At 33.6% G+C, this 19811-nt stretch overlaps 2 protein-coding genes and 2 long non-coding RNA genes across 6 annotated transcripts in view; 2 read left to right on the top strand and 2 right to left on the bottom strand.

The window, feature by feature from the left end:
- The window catches only part of LOC125872635 (TMV resistance protein N-like), a 363550-nt gene that overhangs the window by 75140 nt on the left and 268599 nt on the right, over nt 1–19811 (bottom strand). The window lies entirely within an intron of this gene.
- Nucleotides 1–19811, bottom strand: part of LOC125872634 (TMV resistance protein N-like) — a 360886-nt gene that overhangs the window by 99582 nt on the left and 241493 nt on the right. For 2 of the 3 annotated variants that reach the window (XM_049553392.1, XM_049553394.1), the window contains 4 exons: nt 11646–11698; nt 10674–11046; nt 10279–10507; nt 190–1276 (listed from right to left, as the gene is read on the bottom strand). In XM_049553392.1, coding sequence (XP_049409349.1) covers nt 190–1276; nt 10279–10507; nt 10674–11046; nt 11646–11698 — 1742 coding nt within the window. The remainder of the gene's footprint in view (nt 1–189; nt 1277–10278; nt 10508–10673; nt 11047–11645; nt 11699–19811) is intronic. The other variant, XM_049553393.1, reaches the window with a different exon arrangement.
- The window catches only part of LOC125872687 (uncharacterized), a 150830-nt gene that overhangs the window by 90115 nt on the left and 40904 nt on the right, over nt 1–19811 (top strand). The window lies entirely within an intron of this gene.
- The window catches only part of LOC125872686 (uncharacterized), an 88783-nt gene that overhangs the window by 64751 nt on the left and 4221 nt on the right, over nt 1–19811 (top strand). The window lies entirely within an intron of this gene.

Here is a 19811-nt window from a genome sequence, read left to right as displayed (position 1 = left end):
AAAATTTGAAGCCAAGTTTAAGGTCCAATATATGTATTATGCCTTAAAGAAACTATCCTCTGAGATGCAGTTTAGATTGAGAAAAATGTACTAGTACTAAAGAAAGTTGTAAAATTCGGATGTCTACTTCCAGTGAGGGAAAATAATGCAAAAGAGAAAATGGAAATCTCCAGCAGAGGACATGCTTACCTGATTTGCAGAAAAAACAGTTTTTATATCTTGTTCATGCCATAGTCTACTGAGATTCCATGGCTTGTCCAGGTCAACATTGCGTACCACTTGCTGACCCATTTGTTCTATCAAATCATGCATCTCAACCATTCCTTCAGAAATATATAAGAGTGATTTTTGGATGAGGATATCTGTTCCAATCTCTGATCGGAAACCAAAACTGTTTAGTATAGTAATCACATCATCTCTCTTTCTTCCTCTAAAAAAGCATGCCATATCGAGGAATATATTCTTCTCTTCATGGCTCAATCCGTCTAGACTTAAACTGAGCTGCTTAGCAATTTTTTCATATCCACTATCTTTGAGTCTATCTAATGCACTTCTCCACTCAGTACTGCCTCGCTTGTAGAGAAAAGAACCCAGGACTTTAAGAGCTAAAGGTAAGCCTTTAGCATAATCTACTACAGATTTGGAGAGTTTCAAAAACTCTTTATCAGGGGTCGGTTTCTGAAAAGCGTGCCAACTAAAAACTTCAATAGCCTCATCTTTAGCCAGTTCAGGAACAGAATATGACTGGTCATGTCTACGTAGCAAATCTTGGTTTCTAGTTGTTGTAATGATTATACTGCCACCACCAAACCAGTCATGATTTCCAACTAAATATTCCAATTGGTCTTCATCATCGACATCATCAAAAACAATTAAAACTTTCCAGTGGCAAAGCCTTCTTTTTATCATGTCGGCTCCTTCATAAAAACTTGTTATATTCATTGATTTTTCTTTTAAGAGTCTTGAAAGAAGTGTCTTTTGCAAGTACATCAGCCCATGCTTCTTTGATTCTTCTCTAACATTCGCAAGAAAACAAGACACTTGAAATTGATGAGAAACCCTATCAAAATATTTTCTTGCAACAGTTGTCTTCCCAACACCTCCGATCCCCCAAATTCCAATAAAATAGACATCACCTGATCGAAACTTCAGTAATGATTCTACTTCACCCATACGAGATTCGATTCCAACTAGATATTTTTCAGTTGCTGAAACGGTGTGGTGCATATTTCGGAAGTTATCATTTATAATCTTGTCAATAGATTTTGCTTCATCCCTGCATTCAGTAAAAAATATAATAATAAAAAATGGAACATTTGAAACACAAGAAACGTTAAATTAGCCAAAAGCAACCCACATTCCATCCATTGCTTCTCCAGGACTTGTCAAATTCACAAGAAATTGCGTTTGAAGTTTCTCTTTAAATAGTTGCCTTCTCTATGCAATACATTTCCATTATCACATCCACATGAACACTTTCATTTACATTGTCAGCAAAAATCACGCTTCTCCCAAACAAGATTCAATTGCAACTAGATTTTTGTCAGTGTCAGATACTATGGTACCCAATCATTGTAATAAGTTCGCATTTTCTTTATAAGTAAGAAGGATTGCATTGGGATAAATGCTCATGAATTGAAAAATAATCCTTTTTATTACGTACAATCAATCTATTCTTCTGTGGACTATACATTTTGCCTACTACTGTACCAGTACAAACCAGGATAGCCTGATCTGGTAATTGATCATATGGTATTTGATAGTAGACAGCTTTTATTTTGGGACAAAGAAGTTCAAGGTGAAGTTCAATAAAAAGGGAATATAATAATTAAAATATCAAAACCTAATTTTCCTCTCTTCCCCAGCTTCTTCTTCTGCTCCAGGCACTCTATCAGGTCAGTCACATTGCCAGGTCATATCTAGGGGTTCAAAAGACACATTTATGCCAACAAAAGGTGTCTATGGTTACTAAAATAATTGAAGTGTCTACATGATCATCGCTGACAAGTTTAAGGGGTTATCTATGTAAGACGAAAGAGTATATACTATTGACCATGCAATATCAATTACTCCTTTAAATGAGTTTTTGTATTGCAATCTACGTTTTACTACTCTATTAGTAGCTCAGAACTTTGGGACCCAGAGAAGAAAGCATTAAATTTCACTAGAAGTAATTTCACTTGATTACTCTCACAATAAAGTACATGGATGTTGACTGAATTAAACAGAGTATACATTTCATGAGCCTAAATGACATGCAAAACACAAAATTGAAGTTTTTCACTCAAAACTAAAATATAGAAGCATACTGTAACCAAAATCATGTCATGTTCACATGATTCTGTATCTCTCTTGAATTCCACCCCTACCCCCTCCACCCACCCCGGCAAAAAATCTGTTAACGAGTTCATCTAAAGTGTATTTTAGCCCAAAAACTAAAATACACTTTAGGTAACGAGTTCATCTAAAGTGTATTTTAGCCCAAAAACTTTAAATGCACATCCAATTGAATGGTATTTTCAGAAGGTAATTTGGCTTTTTATATTAGAAGATAAAGACTTTCTTATAAGTAAAAGAAGAAGAGGGGTCTTGAAATAGTCTCACTTAGAGTCGGAGATTTTGGTTACTTATCAGAAATTACATAATTGTAAAGACATGGCACCTAAGCCTAACTCAACCTCAAAAGTTAGCTCATGAGGAAAGGATTGCCCAAGTTCATATAAGCAAACCGCCAATCTATTCCCCAACCAATGTGGGACTTTTGCCCACTCTAACAGTCCCCCCCCCCTCACCCCTAGGCCCAAGTGGAGCGTTGATCGGGAACCCAAACAGGAATGGACCTGGCTTTGATACCATGTAACTTACACGATATGGAGAATGACTTGTGTGAAGAGATCCTGGAATAATCACTTCTTGTAATAACAATGTCATCAACATATACCACAAGAAGAATAATGTCAATTGTTAATTGTTTATTAAAGACTGAGTGGTGACACATGCTCTTTTTCAGCCCAAATTCCTGTACAACTTCACTAAATTTGCCAAACCAAGCACGAGGGTTTTGTTTCAAACTATACAAGGATTTCTTTAGGTGACAAACTTCCCCATACTCCCCCTGAGAAACAAATCCAGGTGGTTGCTCCATATACACTTCTTCTTGGAGATCACCATGGAGAAATGCATTCTTGATATCTAGCTGGTGTAGCAGCCAATTCTTAGATGCAGCTAAGGAAATAAATAAGCGAACAAAAGTGAGTTTAGCCACAACCACCAGAGAAAATGTGTGAATAATTCACCCCATAAGTCTGAGCATATCCCTTTCCCACTAATCGAGCCTTAAGTCTAGCCACAAAGCCATCTAGATTAACTTTGACTGCAAAGACCCATTTGCATCCCACTGCCTTCTTTCCTTTTGGTAAATCCACCAAGTCCCAAGTGTGATTCTCATCTAGTGCATGTATCTCCTCAAGCATTGAATTATACCATCCAGTGTGACTCAAGGATCCTTTAACTGTCTTAGGAACAACAACAAAGTCTAGAGAAACAATCAAAGATCTAGATGTAGAGGATAAATGACCATAGGAAACAAAATTAGCAATGGAATATGTGGATTTGCAACTGCGTGTACCTTTACGAATAGCAACAGGGAGGTCAAGATCTTCTGGAGGATCTGATGACAAAAGGACTGGTGCAGGACATGTATCATTGGCCTCTCGCCTCCTCGAGTAAACTTGTACAACCGAAGGTCTTGCTACTGTAGATGGGGGTATGAGTTGATGGTACAGTACTCGATTGATCCTCAATAGAAGATCTGAGAGATGGAGGGACAATATTTGATTATTCTATCAAAACGCGGGTGACCTCAACCACTCATCTTCCTCCCACCGACTTGTAAAAATGGGAGGTGCATAAAAGAATGGTGTAGTCTATGAAAATACCACATCAGTTGATACCAAATTTTTGCCAAGTTCAGCAAAATAACATCGATACACCGTCTGAAGACGAAAATAGCCCAGAAAAACGCACTTCAATGCCTTTGGATCCAACTTAGTAACAGATGGTCAAACATGTCGAACATAACAAGTGCTTCCAAACACCTTAGGTTCCATCGAAAATAGTGACTTGCTTGGAAACAGAACATTGTACAACAAGAATAGTAGATGGTATATGATTAATAGAAAACAAACCGTAGAGACTACAACTGCCCAAAACTGTTTAGGAACCTTCATTGGAACAAAAGTGCTCTAGTCTCAAGTGGATGCCTATTCTTCCTCTCAGCAACTCCATTTTGTGAGAGTGTATCAACACATGAAGACTGGTGGAGAATAATGTATTGTCTTATATATAATCGAAATGATTCTGACATATATTCTTTAGCATTGTCACTCTTTAGAATACGTACTGAAGCATTGAATTATGTTTTGACTTCATCATAGAAGGCACAAAAGTGAGTAAACACTTCCGAGTGACTCTTCATGAAATAAATCCAAGTCATTCACAAAAGTTATAAAATAAATTATTATTTTTAAATTCTCAAAAAAAAGTAATAAAAATACTTATGCCTGATTTTGGGAATGATAGGGCATGGCCTACAAACATCAGAACGAACTAACTCAAAAGTTGACTCAGCCTGCTTATTAACCCTTGGACTTAATGAGCTACAATGATGTTTTGCAAATCGACATGACTCACATTCTAATGAAGAAATATTCTGGAATTGCAGACAAAGCTTCTTTAGCAAATGTAGAGAAGGATGTTCCAATCGATGAATGTGCTTTAAATGGAGACACAACACTAGAGCAGAAAACAAACCGAGGCCCTCATTCATCAAGAATGTAGAGATCGTCAGATACATGTCCTTTACTAATAGCCTGATTCATCTTAAGATCACAAAACAAACAATGATCCAAAAAGAACGAAATATAACAATTAAGGTCTCTGGTAACTTTGTTAATAGAAATCAAATTGAAGGCCAACTTAGGTAAACTTAATACAGATGACAGGGTAATAGTGGAGGTTGGATTAACAGTCCCATATCCAACACTGTTACAAGTTAGTCCATCAACTACAGTAACCAGAGAGGATCATTTGTGTGACCGAAAGCTAGTTAAAATTCTAGGATTACCGGTCATGTGATTTGATGCACCTGGATCAATCACCCATTTATTTGAAGAGGTGATAAGACATGGTTTATCTGATTCAGTAAAGGCATTAACTGAAGTGGATTCCTTCAATAATTTCAATATCAAGAGAATCAGCAAACTCCTTTGCAGAAATCAAAACCATTTTATCAGACCTTTGAGTTCCTGATTACAGTCATCAGGGGCGAATTTATGTACTAATTTTGGGTCACCCGAACCCGTGGTCATCCGACTAAACTCGATATATTACTTCTATAATTATTAAAGAATATATTAAATTAAAACTTGTTGAACCCGTTCTCAAAATCGTTGGATGGTTCACTGGTACCACTGCAAAATTTCAACTCACAGGTCGCAGGTTCGATCCCAGCAGGGGCGAATTTATGTACTAATTTTGGGTCACCCGAACCTGTGGTCATCCGACTAAACTCGATATATTACTTCTATAATTATTAAATAATATATTAAATTAAAACTTGTTGAACCCGTTCTCAAAATGGTTGGATGGTTCACTGGTACCACTGCAAAATTTCAACTCACAGGTCGCAGGTTCGATCCCAGGCAGCCCCAATTCACTGCAATTTATTTTTATTAACTAAAAACACATTTTTCATTAAAAAAAAAAAGAAGATAAATTCTGAAAGTTCTAAAAGTCAAAGACTTCAAAAGTTTACTTTCCACACACTTTTCAAGTTCCAAATTCCAACAATATTTTTCTTCTCTCTTCAAATTTGTTTTCTATTTTCCACTCAAAGAAGAACTTCAAGTCTCCAACTTCAAGTAAAGAATTTAGAGAAATCATCATTGTCAAAGTTTAAGGTAATTTTAGTTTATGATTTCTCTTTTTAATATACAAACTAACAAGATTAAAAAAAAATATATGTATGTATATATCACTTTAATTTTAGTGTTTTCATATAAAAAAATCTTGTCATTACTTATAATAGGAAATCATCAATAGCTAAAGAATTGATTATCTCAAACTTACATATTTTGCGGATGTAACTTGTAAGAAATGTGTTTCATATTATATTATCAATTTTGAAGGGTGTGATTCCTTTTTTTTAATGTGAAAGGGGTGTGATTCCCTTATTTTTTTAATGTGAAATGGGTGTGATTCCCTTATTTTTTTTAAATGTAAAAGGGGTGTGATTCCTCTTCTTTCTATGAATATGTGATTTCGAATGCAAAAGAGGCATAAGTCCTCTTTTTATTATGAATGTGTGATTTTCTTATTGTTAAATGTGAAAGGGGTGTGATTCCTCTATTTTAGTTACATTTGCAAGGATTGTGATTCCTCTATTTTATTTGAACTTGCAAGGGTGTGATTCCCTTATTTTTTATTGTGAAAGATATGTGATTCTCTTATTTTATTTTAAATTTGCTAGTTAAAATTTGTGACTAAGTTCAATAGTTATTTGAATTTGTAGGAACATTTATCCTTGAATATCTAAATGGATAAATTTTTTATTAAGAAACCACGTTCTAGTAGCGATCTATCTGTTAGTTCACATGTAGCTCCAGAAGTTCAAAGAGAGACAATTACATCTTCTTCTTCAAATGTTGATTGTATTCTTGGGGTTGGATCTCTCAAACGGGATCCCGGAGAAAGAAAACCCATCTTTGAATATGATTCTAATATTCGAGATGTTGTGAGGAGACATTATATTTTGATGGGACCTTATCAACCAAAACTTCGTGTATATCCTAAAACAACATTTGGGACTAGTAATCGGCAATTTAATCCTGAGTGGTTTAATGCTCCAAATTCTACTTGGTTGGAATATAGCATAGATGATGATGCTATATTTTGTTTGTGTTGTTATCTCTTCAAGAATGAATTTGAAAGTCGTGGTAATGCGGGAAAATCATTTACACAAGATGGTTTTAAGAATTGGAACCATGGTCCGGAAAGGATTCAATTGCATGTTGGTGAGGTGAATAGTATTCATAACAAATGTTTGAATAGGATGCTTGATTTTGCGAATCAACGTCAATCAATTCAATCTTCTCTTCACAAGCAAAGTGAAAAAACAAAAAGTGATTATCGAATTCGTTTAAATGCCTCAATCAATGTGGTAAGGTTTCTCCTAAGAAATGGATTGCCATTTCGTGGTCATGATGAGAGTGAAGATTCCGATTACAAAGGTCTTTTTCTTGAACTTTTGAAATTTCATGGGGTTAATCGTCCGGATGTGGTAAAGGTGCTATTACAACATGCTCCAAAAAATGATATCATGATTTGTTCAACAATTCAAAAAGAGATTGTGGATGCTTGTACTAAAGAAACAATTAAAGCTATCATCAAAGACTTGGATGGTGATTATTTTGGAATACTAGTTGATGAGTCAAAGGACATTTCACATAAAGAGCAAATGGCACTAGTTTTACGATATGTTAACAAAAACGGAGAGTTGATAGAAAGCTTTTTGGGTATTGTTCATGTGGGTGATACATCCGCAAGATCATTGCAAAAAGTAATTTACTCTTTACTTTTGGATCACTCGTTATGCCTATCAAGACTCCGTGGACAAGGTTATGATGGAGCTAGTAATATGCAAGGAGAAAAAAATGGTCTAAAGTCTTTGATTTTGCAAGATACTCCGTCTGCATATCATATTCATTGTTTTGCTCACCAATTGCAATTGACACTTGTGGCACTTTCTAAAAAACATCCGGATGTGAAAAATTTCTTTTATGTTGTCACTAATGTTTTGAATACTATTGGGACATCTTTTAAACGCAGGGACTTACTTCGACAACACCAAGTTGAGAAGTTGGAAGAATTGCTTAAATCTGGAGAAATTCTTACCGGACAAGGATTAAATCAAGAACGTGGCCTCCAACGACCGGGTGATACTCGTTGGGGATCCCATTTCAAAACCTTGGAAAATTTCATGATTATATTTTCTTCAATTGCTAATGTGCTTAAAGATATGAAAGAAAATTCTCCACGTGATCTTGATAAACTTGCGGCAGGTAACCTTTTAGATAAAATTCAAGAATTTGAATTTATCTTTGTGTTGCATTTGATGTTCAAGATGGATGTTGCTTCTTACAAATGAATTGAACAAAGCTTTACAAAAGAAAGATCAAGATATTGTCAATGCTATGGGATTGCTTAATCTTTCAAAGAGAAGATTACAAACAATGAGAGAGAGTGGTTTGGAGTCTTTGATGGATGAGGTTTCTTCATTTTGTGGTAAACATGATATTTTGGTTCCCGAAATGACTGAAGACTATCCAAGATCGAAGCGTAAGAAGTCCGAAATTTCATATTTACATCACTTTCGTGTGGAAGTGTTTTATGCAGTTATTGATTTGCAACTTCAGGAGCTCAATAATCGTTTTGATGTTGTGACTAGTGACTTACTCCTTGGCATGGCTAGTTTGAATCCGGTTGATTCATTTGCTAATTTTAGTAAGAGCAGAATAATGAAGTTGGCCGAATATTATAAAAGTGAGTTTGGTGATAATGAACTTCGAGATCTCAGTTATCAACTTGATAGTTTCATTGTCTATGCTCGAGAGAGTGATAGCAAGTTTCTCAACTTGAAGGGGATTAAAGATCTTGCTACGATGATGGCACAAACAAACTTGGATCAAACTTGGTCTCTTGTTTATTTGCTTGTAAAGTTGGCTTTGATTTTGCCTGTTGCTACGGCAAGTGTGGAAAGAGCATTCTCCTCAATGAAGCTCATCAAAAATGATCTACGTAATAGCATTGGTGAAGAATTTTTGAATGGATGTTTAGTTTGTAAGATAGAGCGGAAGATATTTGAAAATGTAAGTAATGATGCTATTATAGATCGTTTTCAAAATATGAAGTCTCGTCGAGTACAATTGTAAACTGATGATATTTTTTGTGGTAATGTAATTTTTAAGTATTGCTCGCTTAGTTATTGTTATTATAAAAAAAATTATCTTATCTTAGTAGTGCAGTTGGTTGGCTACTTGAACTCCCACCTTGTTGGTGAGGGTTCGATTCCCCACATTGTGACCTTCTTCCCATTTCCCCTTCCCCTACCCCCAATTGGAAAAAAAAAAAAAAAAAAAATGGTGCACCCGTTTTCTTAAAATCCTGGATTCGCCTCTGACAGTCATAATCAAAAGAAAACACTCACGGTACCAAAATAAATTGATGGAGAAACCAACAAGTCCCAAACAGACCATAATCCAAAAAAAACAGACAATACAATCACCAAAATAAAATGACTAACCAGATCTGACTGCTCCAAGACCACTATGGGCGTAAAATCAGAAACGAAGGGGATGTTGACCGGAAAAGACAGCAATGTCAGAGAAGCCAATAGATTTTCTGGAAAGCAACCCAAAAAATAGAAGGATGGACAGGTCATCTTCTTTGATACTCCGTTTGAAACATCCGACAAAATAACCTTATCGAAACAGCTCTAGAATGACTCAAACTTTAGATTTGAGTTCACAAACATATCTCCAACAAAAAATCTTAGCACCCTCTTGAATTTCCAGTATTTTGAAGCATCAGCTTCACTTGAGAATGGCAGACAACCGAGCTTCAGATTTCAGAATTTCAATCCGAAACCAGGTGCCACAAAATGGATTCAATACACTTAGACAATCAATTTCTCTATCACAGAAATGGTGTCTAGATTCAAAGGTGAAATAGAAAGATAGGGCTCTCAACTATTTCCCTGAAGCCACAGTACCTTCCAGCGAAGTCATAGTGACTTCCGGCAAAGCCACAATACCAGCTTAGACATTTGCTCTGATACCATGTAAAGAAATGACACTTGAGTCTAACTCAACCTCAAAAGCTAGAGCATGAGGGAGGATTGCCCAAGTCCATATAAGCAGACCGCCAAGTCCACTCCCCAACCAATGTGGGACCTTTACCCACTCTAACAACAATAAACTAACCCCTGGTGTTTTCATGATGTTCTCTTTTGATAAAGTAGTATTGAATTTTCGGGCAAAGGCATCCGTAACAAGAATTAGACTAAAAGGTAGAAAACCTACAAAAGTTTACATGCTATTCTTAAAAGCATGTTTATTTCAAAGACTACGGAAACCATTGGAACTTTGCATAGAATTTCCCAGAAAATGAAAAGATGTCCCAATAATTAAGTGAAAACTCAAGGGATCTTTTACTACTCACCCATTAGCAGTTTTACGAACATCCAGCCCTGCTATTCCAGCAGCTCTATGTAGAGTGTCCTTCCACCTCTGCACCTTCACCAAATTATCCTTCTGATTTGTCTCATCTTTTTTCCTGAGAGCAAGATCTGCCTCGTGTTTGGTTGCCAACTTCTCAAAATTAGCCTTGAAATCTTCCCTGTGTTTTTCCAACGCCTTAGCAAAGCTGCTGCTCTCAGCTTCACAGAGAGCTTAAAATGTTAATTTCAGTTACATATGTAATAGTTATAGAAGAGAAAATACTAAAATAATGATTAGAAAAAGTTATCATTTAAGTTTGATAAATTGAATAAGTCAGAACAATAAATAATATTATTAGTAGAGTGTTACTTTCAACGAATACTTCTGATGACTTACTTTTCATGCGTATATCTGATGGCTCGACGTTATAGAAGACAGGATATGCTTTCTGTTCCTTCTTGTCAACACACTCCATGATCATTGTGAGTTCCTCCAAGCACCAGCTGGATGAAGCATAGTCCTCAGAGAAGATAATAATGGCAGTTCTTGATTCCTCAATGGCTTTCAAGAGTTCTGTTGAAATGAACTTTCCTCTTTCAAGTTTCACATCATCTTTGAATACGTTGATTCCTATGTCTTGGAGACGTTTATAAAGATGGGCAACAAAGTTATTGCGGGTGTCATCTCCTCTGAAACTCAAAAAGGCATCATATTTCCACTTTTGATCTTCATTTTGGGGAGCCACGGAAAATGTATGGGTTCTGGCAATCTGCAAATATACAAGCAAGAGTAGGTAAAGACTTGGGAGTAGAGCCCAGAAGCAAAACAAATTAATAAGATAAAGAAGAAAAGGGAATCTCAAGGAAGGTTGACTTAAAGCAATGATTTATACATTAACAGAAAGACAGAAGAGGCTTGCATGTCAAATTCCCCTCTCTAAGAAACAAAGTAGACAACAACATCATTAACTATGTTCCAATGTAAGCCAATTTTGGGGTTGGCTATATTCCACTTTATTTGGACTAGTTTCATTTCAATACTCAAGAATTTAAATATAAGACTAATTAAGGAGTTCTCTAACACAAGAAGGTCTCTATATTTTTTTTAACATCGTAAGTGGGTCTCTACATTTTCTACTCACATACAAATCTCTGAACAAGCTAAAAAAGAAACAACAACAACAACAACAAATCAGTGTAATCCCACAAAGTAGGGACTGGGGAGGGTATCAGCACAACTAAATCTTAGCCTAACTAGTTCATATAACCTGTTCAAAGCGACCTCTTCTTTTTTTTTAAGGCAAAATAATGCACAAAAGGAAAAAAGAATAATGTTACCAGAATTCTCAACCATTAGAGGACCACGCACCTGATTTGCAGAAAAAACAGTGTTCATATCTTTTTCATGCCATAGTCTACTGCGATTCCATGGCTTTCCCTGCTCAGCATCACGTGTCACTTGCTGACCCAGTTGTGCTTTCCAAACGTGCATCTCAATACCCTTAGAAGCCTGATCAACAATTTCCTCAATGCATTCTTCATTGTTCCTGTGTCAAATAGAAAATATCATATCAATAAAATATTTGAAACGTGATAATTGATGAAAGCGGAAAAAGCATTACCCATGTCCCAAAAAAAGGCAACAATAAAATTTCTCTAAGTTTCCAAGAAACAACACCTCAAATTGACAACAAATCTTGTCAAATATTTTAGCTGGAATAGTTGTCTACTCTATGCTAATGCCACCCAGTGTGCACATCCTCACCAAAAAAATAACATTACAAAGGACCACATTTGACCCAAATAAAGTATAATTGCAGAGCTAAGTTGCTCGTACTCTGTCAAGATGTTGTCACATCCTTCAAAAGTACAATATCTTTGGACCCATCTTCATTTTTTAAGAGTTTGAGCTAAGTAGTTGCAGAGTATTGGGAGCTTAGCTGCAGCAAATCTCATACAATATTTATAGGGAGAATTGTATAAAATAGCATATTATTAATTCAAATTAAATGCTATAACCACAGTTTGATTTAATTGTAACCCGTAGCAAACAATTGTCATTCGCCTCTCTCCCTAGGTTTCTCGCTCGCCACTCTCGCAGTATCTCCCTCACCTCTCTCGCTTTTATACAAACACAAATGTATAAAATGTGTTTGTATTTGTAGAAAGCGAGAGAAAACTGTATATACAAATATGAATATATATATTTCGTCCTATACACTTATAATTATACAAATACATGTCTTCCCCTGCCTAGTTCTCCTTTGCCTTTCTCTCTTTCTCGCTTTATACAAATACAGATTATACAAATTACAATGTATAATTTGTGTTGTATAAAGCGATAGAGAGAGATTTGATATATAAATGTTTTATTTCGATTCAATTGTATACAAATTCAAATTTTATGCAAATATATACAAACACATAAAATTGAATTGAGAGGTTGTCAGCGATTTATACAAACAAGAGGTTGTCAGTGATTTATACAAATGGTTTGCCAACGAAATTATACAAATTTGAAGCTCCTGCGAGCGAGTTATACAATCTGACGCTCCATAGCAGACATAAAGTTTGTTATGGAACGCAATTATACAAACAATAGTTATAACATACAAATATGATTTTTATGTTTGCTATATGTGATAGTTGCTCTTATTTATATAAGTTGAGTGATTTTTGGATGGTTGAGTGTACAATATATTTATATGAATACAAAAAGTTCTTTTAAGTGCATTTATTTAGGATCTGTATGGCCCCAAAAATACTTGGAAAAAATTTGGGAAAAATTTGAAAAGTAGTATTTGGTCATATAACTTGACAAATAAATTTGTCAAGTATCCAAGTTCCCAAATACTAGAAAAAATAATATTTGGGTCAAGTTCTAATATTTGGAGATTTTAAAAAAATAAAAAATTACCCCAAATCTTTAAATTGTATAAAAAAAAAATACCCATTATTTATTAATTCCAACTAATATTTGTTACTGCCTCCTCCGAAAAAGTTTGAGTTCTAATTTGAGTGATAAAATTGAGAAAAAAGAACAATTTGTGTTTAATGGGTTATAATTATAACTGAACCAATGACAAGTTTGAGTATGTGTTTAATATATTGTCTTACCTATATTGATATTTTGTTATTGTTGATAGTTATCAATTATATTATAATGTTATTTTTTAATGGAACATATTCATTATAAAATGATAATATAAATTTATGAGTATTTTTAATAATTTTTAGAACTTATGAGTATAAATCATATTTTTTTAAATAGTAAAATATTTTTTGAAAAAATTTGAGGACAAACACATAGTGAAACTTTATAAAAAACTTCATCCAAATATAATTTGCCAAGAATATTTCGAAACTTAAGGCTAAACGCTAACTTAGATTAAGATTTTGCAGTTATTTGGTTTGAATATGTCTGTTGCTCAAAAGTGAGTACATTTTAAGATATCCCTTAAATTAAAAGGTCAAATTACCATCTCTTGACGAGACACAGCCGGACATTGGGATTTAATCCACATGATTTTTGGATGGTTGTTATGTTTCATAATGTATTGTCTTGTATTGTATTATATTATATTATTTTAATAAATATTTTTTTTTTGATAGATTGTATTGTCTCTCATTATTATATAATGTCACATAATCATAATTTGAATGATAAACTTAAAAAAAAAGAGTAGGGTATGGGATAAAGGTACTCTGAAAAGGTAGAATAAAAGATGAAATATGATTTATTAAATAATAAATAAAAACAAAATGTGTAACAACCTGATTCCGTCGCTAGGGAAAAGTCAATGGAAAAAGAATTGGGGTCAGAAAACTTTTTGGTAGTCACTTGAAATTTCCTAACCTAATCCAGATTTTGACGAAATCGGAGTCAGTGAGGTCTAGGGAAATATGGTAATGATTGGGTGATTTAATAAGGAATTTGATTGCATGAGTAGATATCTAAGACGTTAAAGAATCCGTACAACTTTACGGAATCGAATTCGGGCGAGTAGAACTCCTAAAACTGATCTTAGCGTGAAAGGGTATTTTCTGAGTGTCATGGGACGAAGGTGTGTTGTGAAATGGGAGTTTGAAACTTTTAATTCAACTCTCTGGTTCAATGCAAGCCACCAGGGCGGGATTATTCCAGCCAAGGCGAGGCCGCTGTGGCGGGATTGTGGCCGCCATAGCGGATCAGTCGCGATTTAAGTCAGAAATAAACCCCAAAAACGTTATTTTTTTGCAACATTCGATCTTGAGAGCTAAGGAACGACCCAAGGATAGTTCTTGAAGGTTTTCCACCTCTTCTAGCACCAAAGGTAAGGTTTTACTCCCCGAATCCATTTTTTCAATCTGTAGAACTTAGTTTCTTGGGTAATTATCGATAGGGGAGGGTTTTGATCTGGGAATTATGGAGGAAAAATCCCTAATTTAGGTATTGGGATCATGTGTTAGGTCTTGGGATATTGAGTTTGTTATAATTCGGATAATTAGACCTTTGATTGTTGATTCTTGCGTATATTAATTGTTTGTAGACCTAGAACAAGCGGAAAGAATCCGAAAAGGAAAGATTCAAGTGCCTTAGGGGATTCAAGTTTGGATTCGAGGTAGGTGATGGTTGTGATTTCATGTTTTGCGTGATGTATATTGGTAATTGCTTCATTGTAATGCATGTATGTATGTGAATGAAGTCTTGTAGATCACACCTAATGTAATTGAGTATGAAGGAATGATTGTATGCCATGAATCAACACTTGATTGTATGATTATGAGAATGTACATTGTGATTGTGGCTTTTTGAATGGATCGGGTGTTACGTTCCAACACACTAACTTAGATCGGGTGCCACGTTCCGGCGCATATATGGGATTGGGTGTCACGTCCGGCACACTAACTTGGATTGGGTACCACATACTGATACACTAACAGTTTGGGTATGGGTTCTGTGAGAGGACCAATGACTTGGCATATCTGTATATCTTTGAGATTGTGAAATTATATGTTATTCGTAAGTGATGTTGATATTGTATATGTTCGGTGTATGCATGTTTATTATGTTGTAATTCTGATATATGTTGTGCTTACTGGAATAGTCGTGTGATCCTACCAGTACACTATTGTTGTGTATTGATACTGCATTTTCTTGTTCTTTGTTAAGTACAGGGCATCTTCAGGCGGCTATTGATAGACCTCAGCTAGGTGACTATTGATTGTGACTGGATTCAAAAGTAAGTCAGTTCTTTCAGGCTGTCATGGATCTCTCTTGTTTAAGTCCACTCTTTTCGAACTCAGACTATTTGTTTAAGGTGTTTGTTTAGTTTCGTGGTTGTACCCCTTATTCTTAGATTTGTCATTAGTAGAGTTTTGGTACAATTACTTTCAGGTTTTAGGGGTTGTTCTTCCACATTAGTTTGACTAGTTTATTTAAACCTTTGGAGTTTATGAAAACTCTATATAATTTCTGCATTTAAACCTGATTCCGTATCTTTAAATGCGTAGTATCTTGGTTAAGGCTGCTTAGTTGGGTTGTAGTACCGGTTCTCCCACCGAATGGTTAGTGTGGGTGCCAATCACGACGGTATGGGTCGTGACAAAATGAGAAGAAAATATTAAGATAACGATGTGATCACACTAAATTGATTGTCACATAAAATAGGTCTTTTCGTTGTTACCTAATGATGAACTTAAACAATACAATAAATAAAATTTAAGTAACAATCAAAATAATTATATTTGAACTAACAATACAATACGATTCAACGGACAACAATCACCCAAATAAGGTATTAATAATTTAAGGTATGAACAAATAAGGTCCTAGTAGAGGAATCATCTACCATGGTTTCAAGGTTGTCCGAATTCCTTTCAGGTGTGGATTTAGGCCCAAATAAACTCATGAACTTTCCATAAAATTAGATACTTTGTATAGGAAAAACTAGAGTTAGTATCGAGGTCGTTTGGTTGGGAACAAGTTATCCCATGATTAGTTATTCTAGGGTTAGGATAGCTATCCTGGGAAAACTTATCTCACCATGTATATGGAATAATTTATCCCATCATTATGATATAAATAGTGGGATAAGTTATCCCAAACATGGCAACCAAACAAGATACAAAAATTTTATCCCATCACTATTTTCTTATCCCATCACTATTTATTTTTATCCCTCACACCAAACGACCCTAGGTCACTCAATTATTAGAACTGAGGTAGTAAAGTTATTAAACTTTGTTTTGTATCAAAAAAATTACTCAATTTAAAATTTTTATCTTCCAAAATCACTCAAGTAAATTTTATCATTAAAAAGATCTATGATAAAATAAATTATTTTTGTATGTATTGAAACATAAACACACAAATAAATAAAATTAAACAAAACCATTACACCTCTTCTCTCTTTCTTTCTTTATTTCCACAAAAATTCTCATAAAATAAGGCCTTCTGAAGATTTTATAATATTTCATGTTAAAATTCTTCTTAAACAATGGTATCATATAAATGGAAAAATAAATTTATATAAAATAATATAAATAACCTTAAAATTTAACTTTTGAATAAGAATTTAGGCCTATCCGAAGAATTGTTGGTAAAAGTTGGAGTCAGAGATTTCATGTTAAGCATATATGTTCATGAAATGTGTTTACTGTTATATTTTTCTTTTTTCTTTTCATAATTTTTAGGCAAATTAAACCTTCATACTTTGTAAGAAGAAATTGATCATTATTTAAAAAGAATAACATGAATAATCTAAAACAATTTATCAAGGGCCTCTTTTTTGGTGAAATAAAGGAACAAACAAAAAGAAAAGTTCAACAACAGTTTATAAAAGAAACAGAGACATGAAGTTTAACAGAAATCCAAATTCATACATTATAATCGCACAAAATAAACTGTAAATTTTTTGAGGGCACATAACAAAATCCCAAAATAAAAAAGCACGGTACCTTTTAATTCCAAGTAATTTTCCTCCAAGAAGAAGAAGAAGTGTAAATGTTTTTTTAAAAAAAAATTATTTGTTTGTGGGTTAATGTTTCAATACATACAAAAACAACTTATTTTATCATGTTATATTTTTTTTTAATGATAAAATTTGGTTGAGTGATTTTATTGATATAAAACAAAATTCAATGACTTTGTTACATCAACTCTAATAGTTAAGTGATCTTTTAAGATATTAACTTGGAAAAATTATTTGGATGAGTATTTTTTAATAAATATTACTGATTTTAATGATTATTTTTAATTATTACCATTTATAATAATCTATAGCAATACTATACTAAATATGTATTATGTATTAAAAGTGAATTATGCATGCAATATAAATATATTATAAGTGTTTTAAAATATATTTTACTTGTTTGGTAAGAAATTGACACAATTTATTATAAGTTTGTTAAAATATGTATAAAATATATTATTCACTAATAAGACTTGTATTATATGTATTTTATAAATTATTCTCTGCAATATATATATATATTAAAATTGTATCATAAGTGTTTAAGTGAAAAAATATGGCATTGCTATAAATGATCAATATTTTTTTAATATAGCATATATATTAAAATCAAAGAAATTGTCGTTTCTTGATTTGTCAAAATGAATAAGTAATTAAAGACAACTATAAAAGAAAAAGTGGACAAATAATTAGGGACAAAGGGAGCATAAAGCAGAGAAATAAAGAATATCCCAAAAAATTGAATGAGACTCAGTTAGTTCTTAACTTTTGATCTACTACTCACCAACAGATAAGTTGGAAAGGATAATAATGATCCTCATTAAATCCCTCGAATGCTTTAGAGAGAGCATCCTGAAACCTCTTCAAATCAGCACCGTTGAAATATTCCTTGTTTTTATTTAAATCAAACGTGCGTGATACTACTGATGGTTCTGTGCGATAGAAGATCTGTCCATGGCTGTCAACGCACTCCATGATCTTAGTGATTTCTTCCAAGCACCGTCCGGATAAAGCATACTCCTCGGAAAAGATGGTAATAGCAATCCTTGATCCCTCAATGGCTTCTGAGAATTCTGTCGAAAATGGTGCTCCTCTTTCAGATTTGACATCGTGTTTGAATACCTTGATTCCTTTGTCTTCCAGACGTTTGTAAAGATCAGTAACAAAGCTGCCGTCGAAATCTTCTCGTCTAAAATTCAGAAAAACATCATATTTCCATTTTTTGATAGATTGAAATTCTGAAGCCATGGAGAATGTGGATTCTGGCTAGCTATGTGTGAATAAATGTGAGAAAGAACTAAGAGATAATGTGGTAATTTGGAACCACAAACAACAATGAGTTATCCATTAATTAAAAGCACAAGAGACGATGAGTCAATTTTATAATAAATGATGAATACATCTTAAAGATTAATTAACTACTTTACCAAGGGTATAATAGGCAAAATATGGTAATTTATGCATACATTTTATAAAATGACAAATATTGTGGTCCAACTATTTATAGAAAGGAATGACATATAAAAAGGGACGGAGAGAGTACTATCAAGCGTACAGATTTTTATATTTAGACAATATACTGATTTCAATAAAATATTTTGGGACTGAGACCTAATTATAATTATTGTTATGTAATGACATTGTGTCTTGTATGATACGATATTTAATACTCCCTCCATTTCATATTAATTGAATTTTTGAGGTGTTTCACACCCTTTAAAAAAAATAGATTAAGACATAAATTGAATATAGGTTTCCATTTTTACTCTTGTTAATTATTGTCAAATTTATTGAAGTCATCACATTGAAAATTCAAATGAAGGGTAAAATTGAAAGAACATTCTAAAAATAGTCTTGAAAACTTAACAATTAAGTTAATTTAAAAAATGAACAATGCCTCAAAAATTCAACTAATATGAAATGGAGGGAGTAACTATCATGAAAAAATTGAACTATCATTACATACACGGAAGAGGGATTATTTTTCTTGGATGGATCTATAGAGGTAAGAAAAAATGGGTAATACAATTGCATTTTTTTTAAAATTACATAAAATCATGAGATGAAATTGAAATTTTATTTGCATATGCGATTTGAACTTTTTATGTTGTATGTTTTCTCATAAGCAAAAAAAATTCATAAGCGGTAAAACTATTAAAATTGTCTCAATTCTTTATACAATCTTACCAAATAAGCACACGTTTATAAAATCGCATAATACACAAAGACATTCTTAAAAAATACAATATTTATTGATCAAGCTTTAATTCAATAAAAAAAAAAAAACATAAGTTGTGGTGTACTAATCTTTAATATAATCATTCCACATAGTAGGGACAATCTTCTCACATTGAACTTGCATTTCTCGTTCATATGACTGAGAAGACGAACCAACATTGTTACTTTGAATCATTTGTTGGTCAATTTGATTGGTAAGTATATTTGATACTCCCTCCGTCCCATTTTATATGTCACATTTTTACTTTGCACTTGCATTAAGAAATGATGTAACTTTACCCTCCTACCCTTATTTAATTGTTTTGGAACTCAAGTTTTCAATCAATGAATATGAATTAATT

Source organism: Solanum stenotomum, chromosome 8 (assembly GCF_019186545.1).
Source record: "Solanum stenotomum isolate F172 chromosome 8, ASM1918654v1, whole genome shotgun sequence".
Classification (NCBI taxonomy): domain Eukaryota; kingdom Viridiplantae; phylum Streptophyta; class Magnoliopsida; order Solanales; family Solanaceae; genus Solanum; species Solanum stenotomum.
The sequence above is the reverse complement of the archived record's forward strand: the minus strand, read 5'-3'. Positions and strand labels throughout refer to the sequence as shown.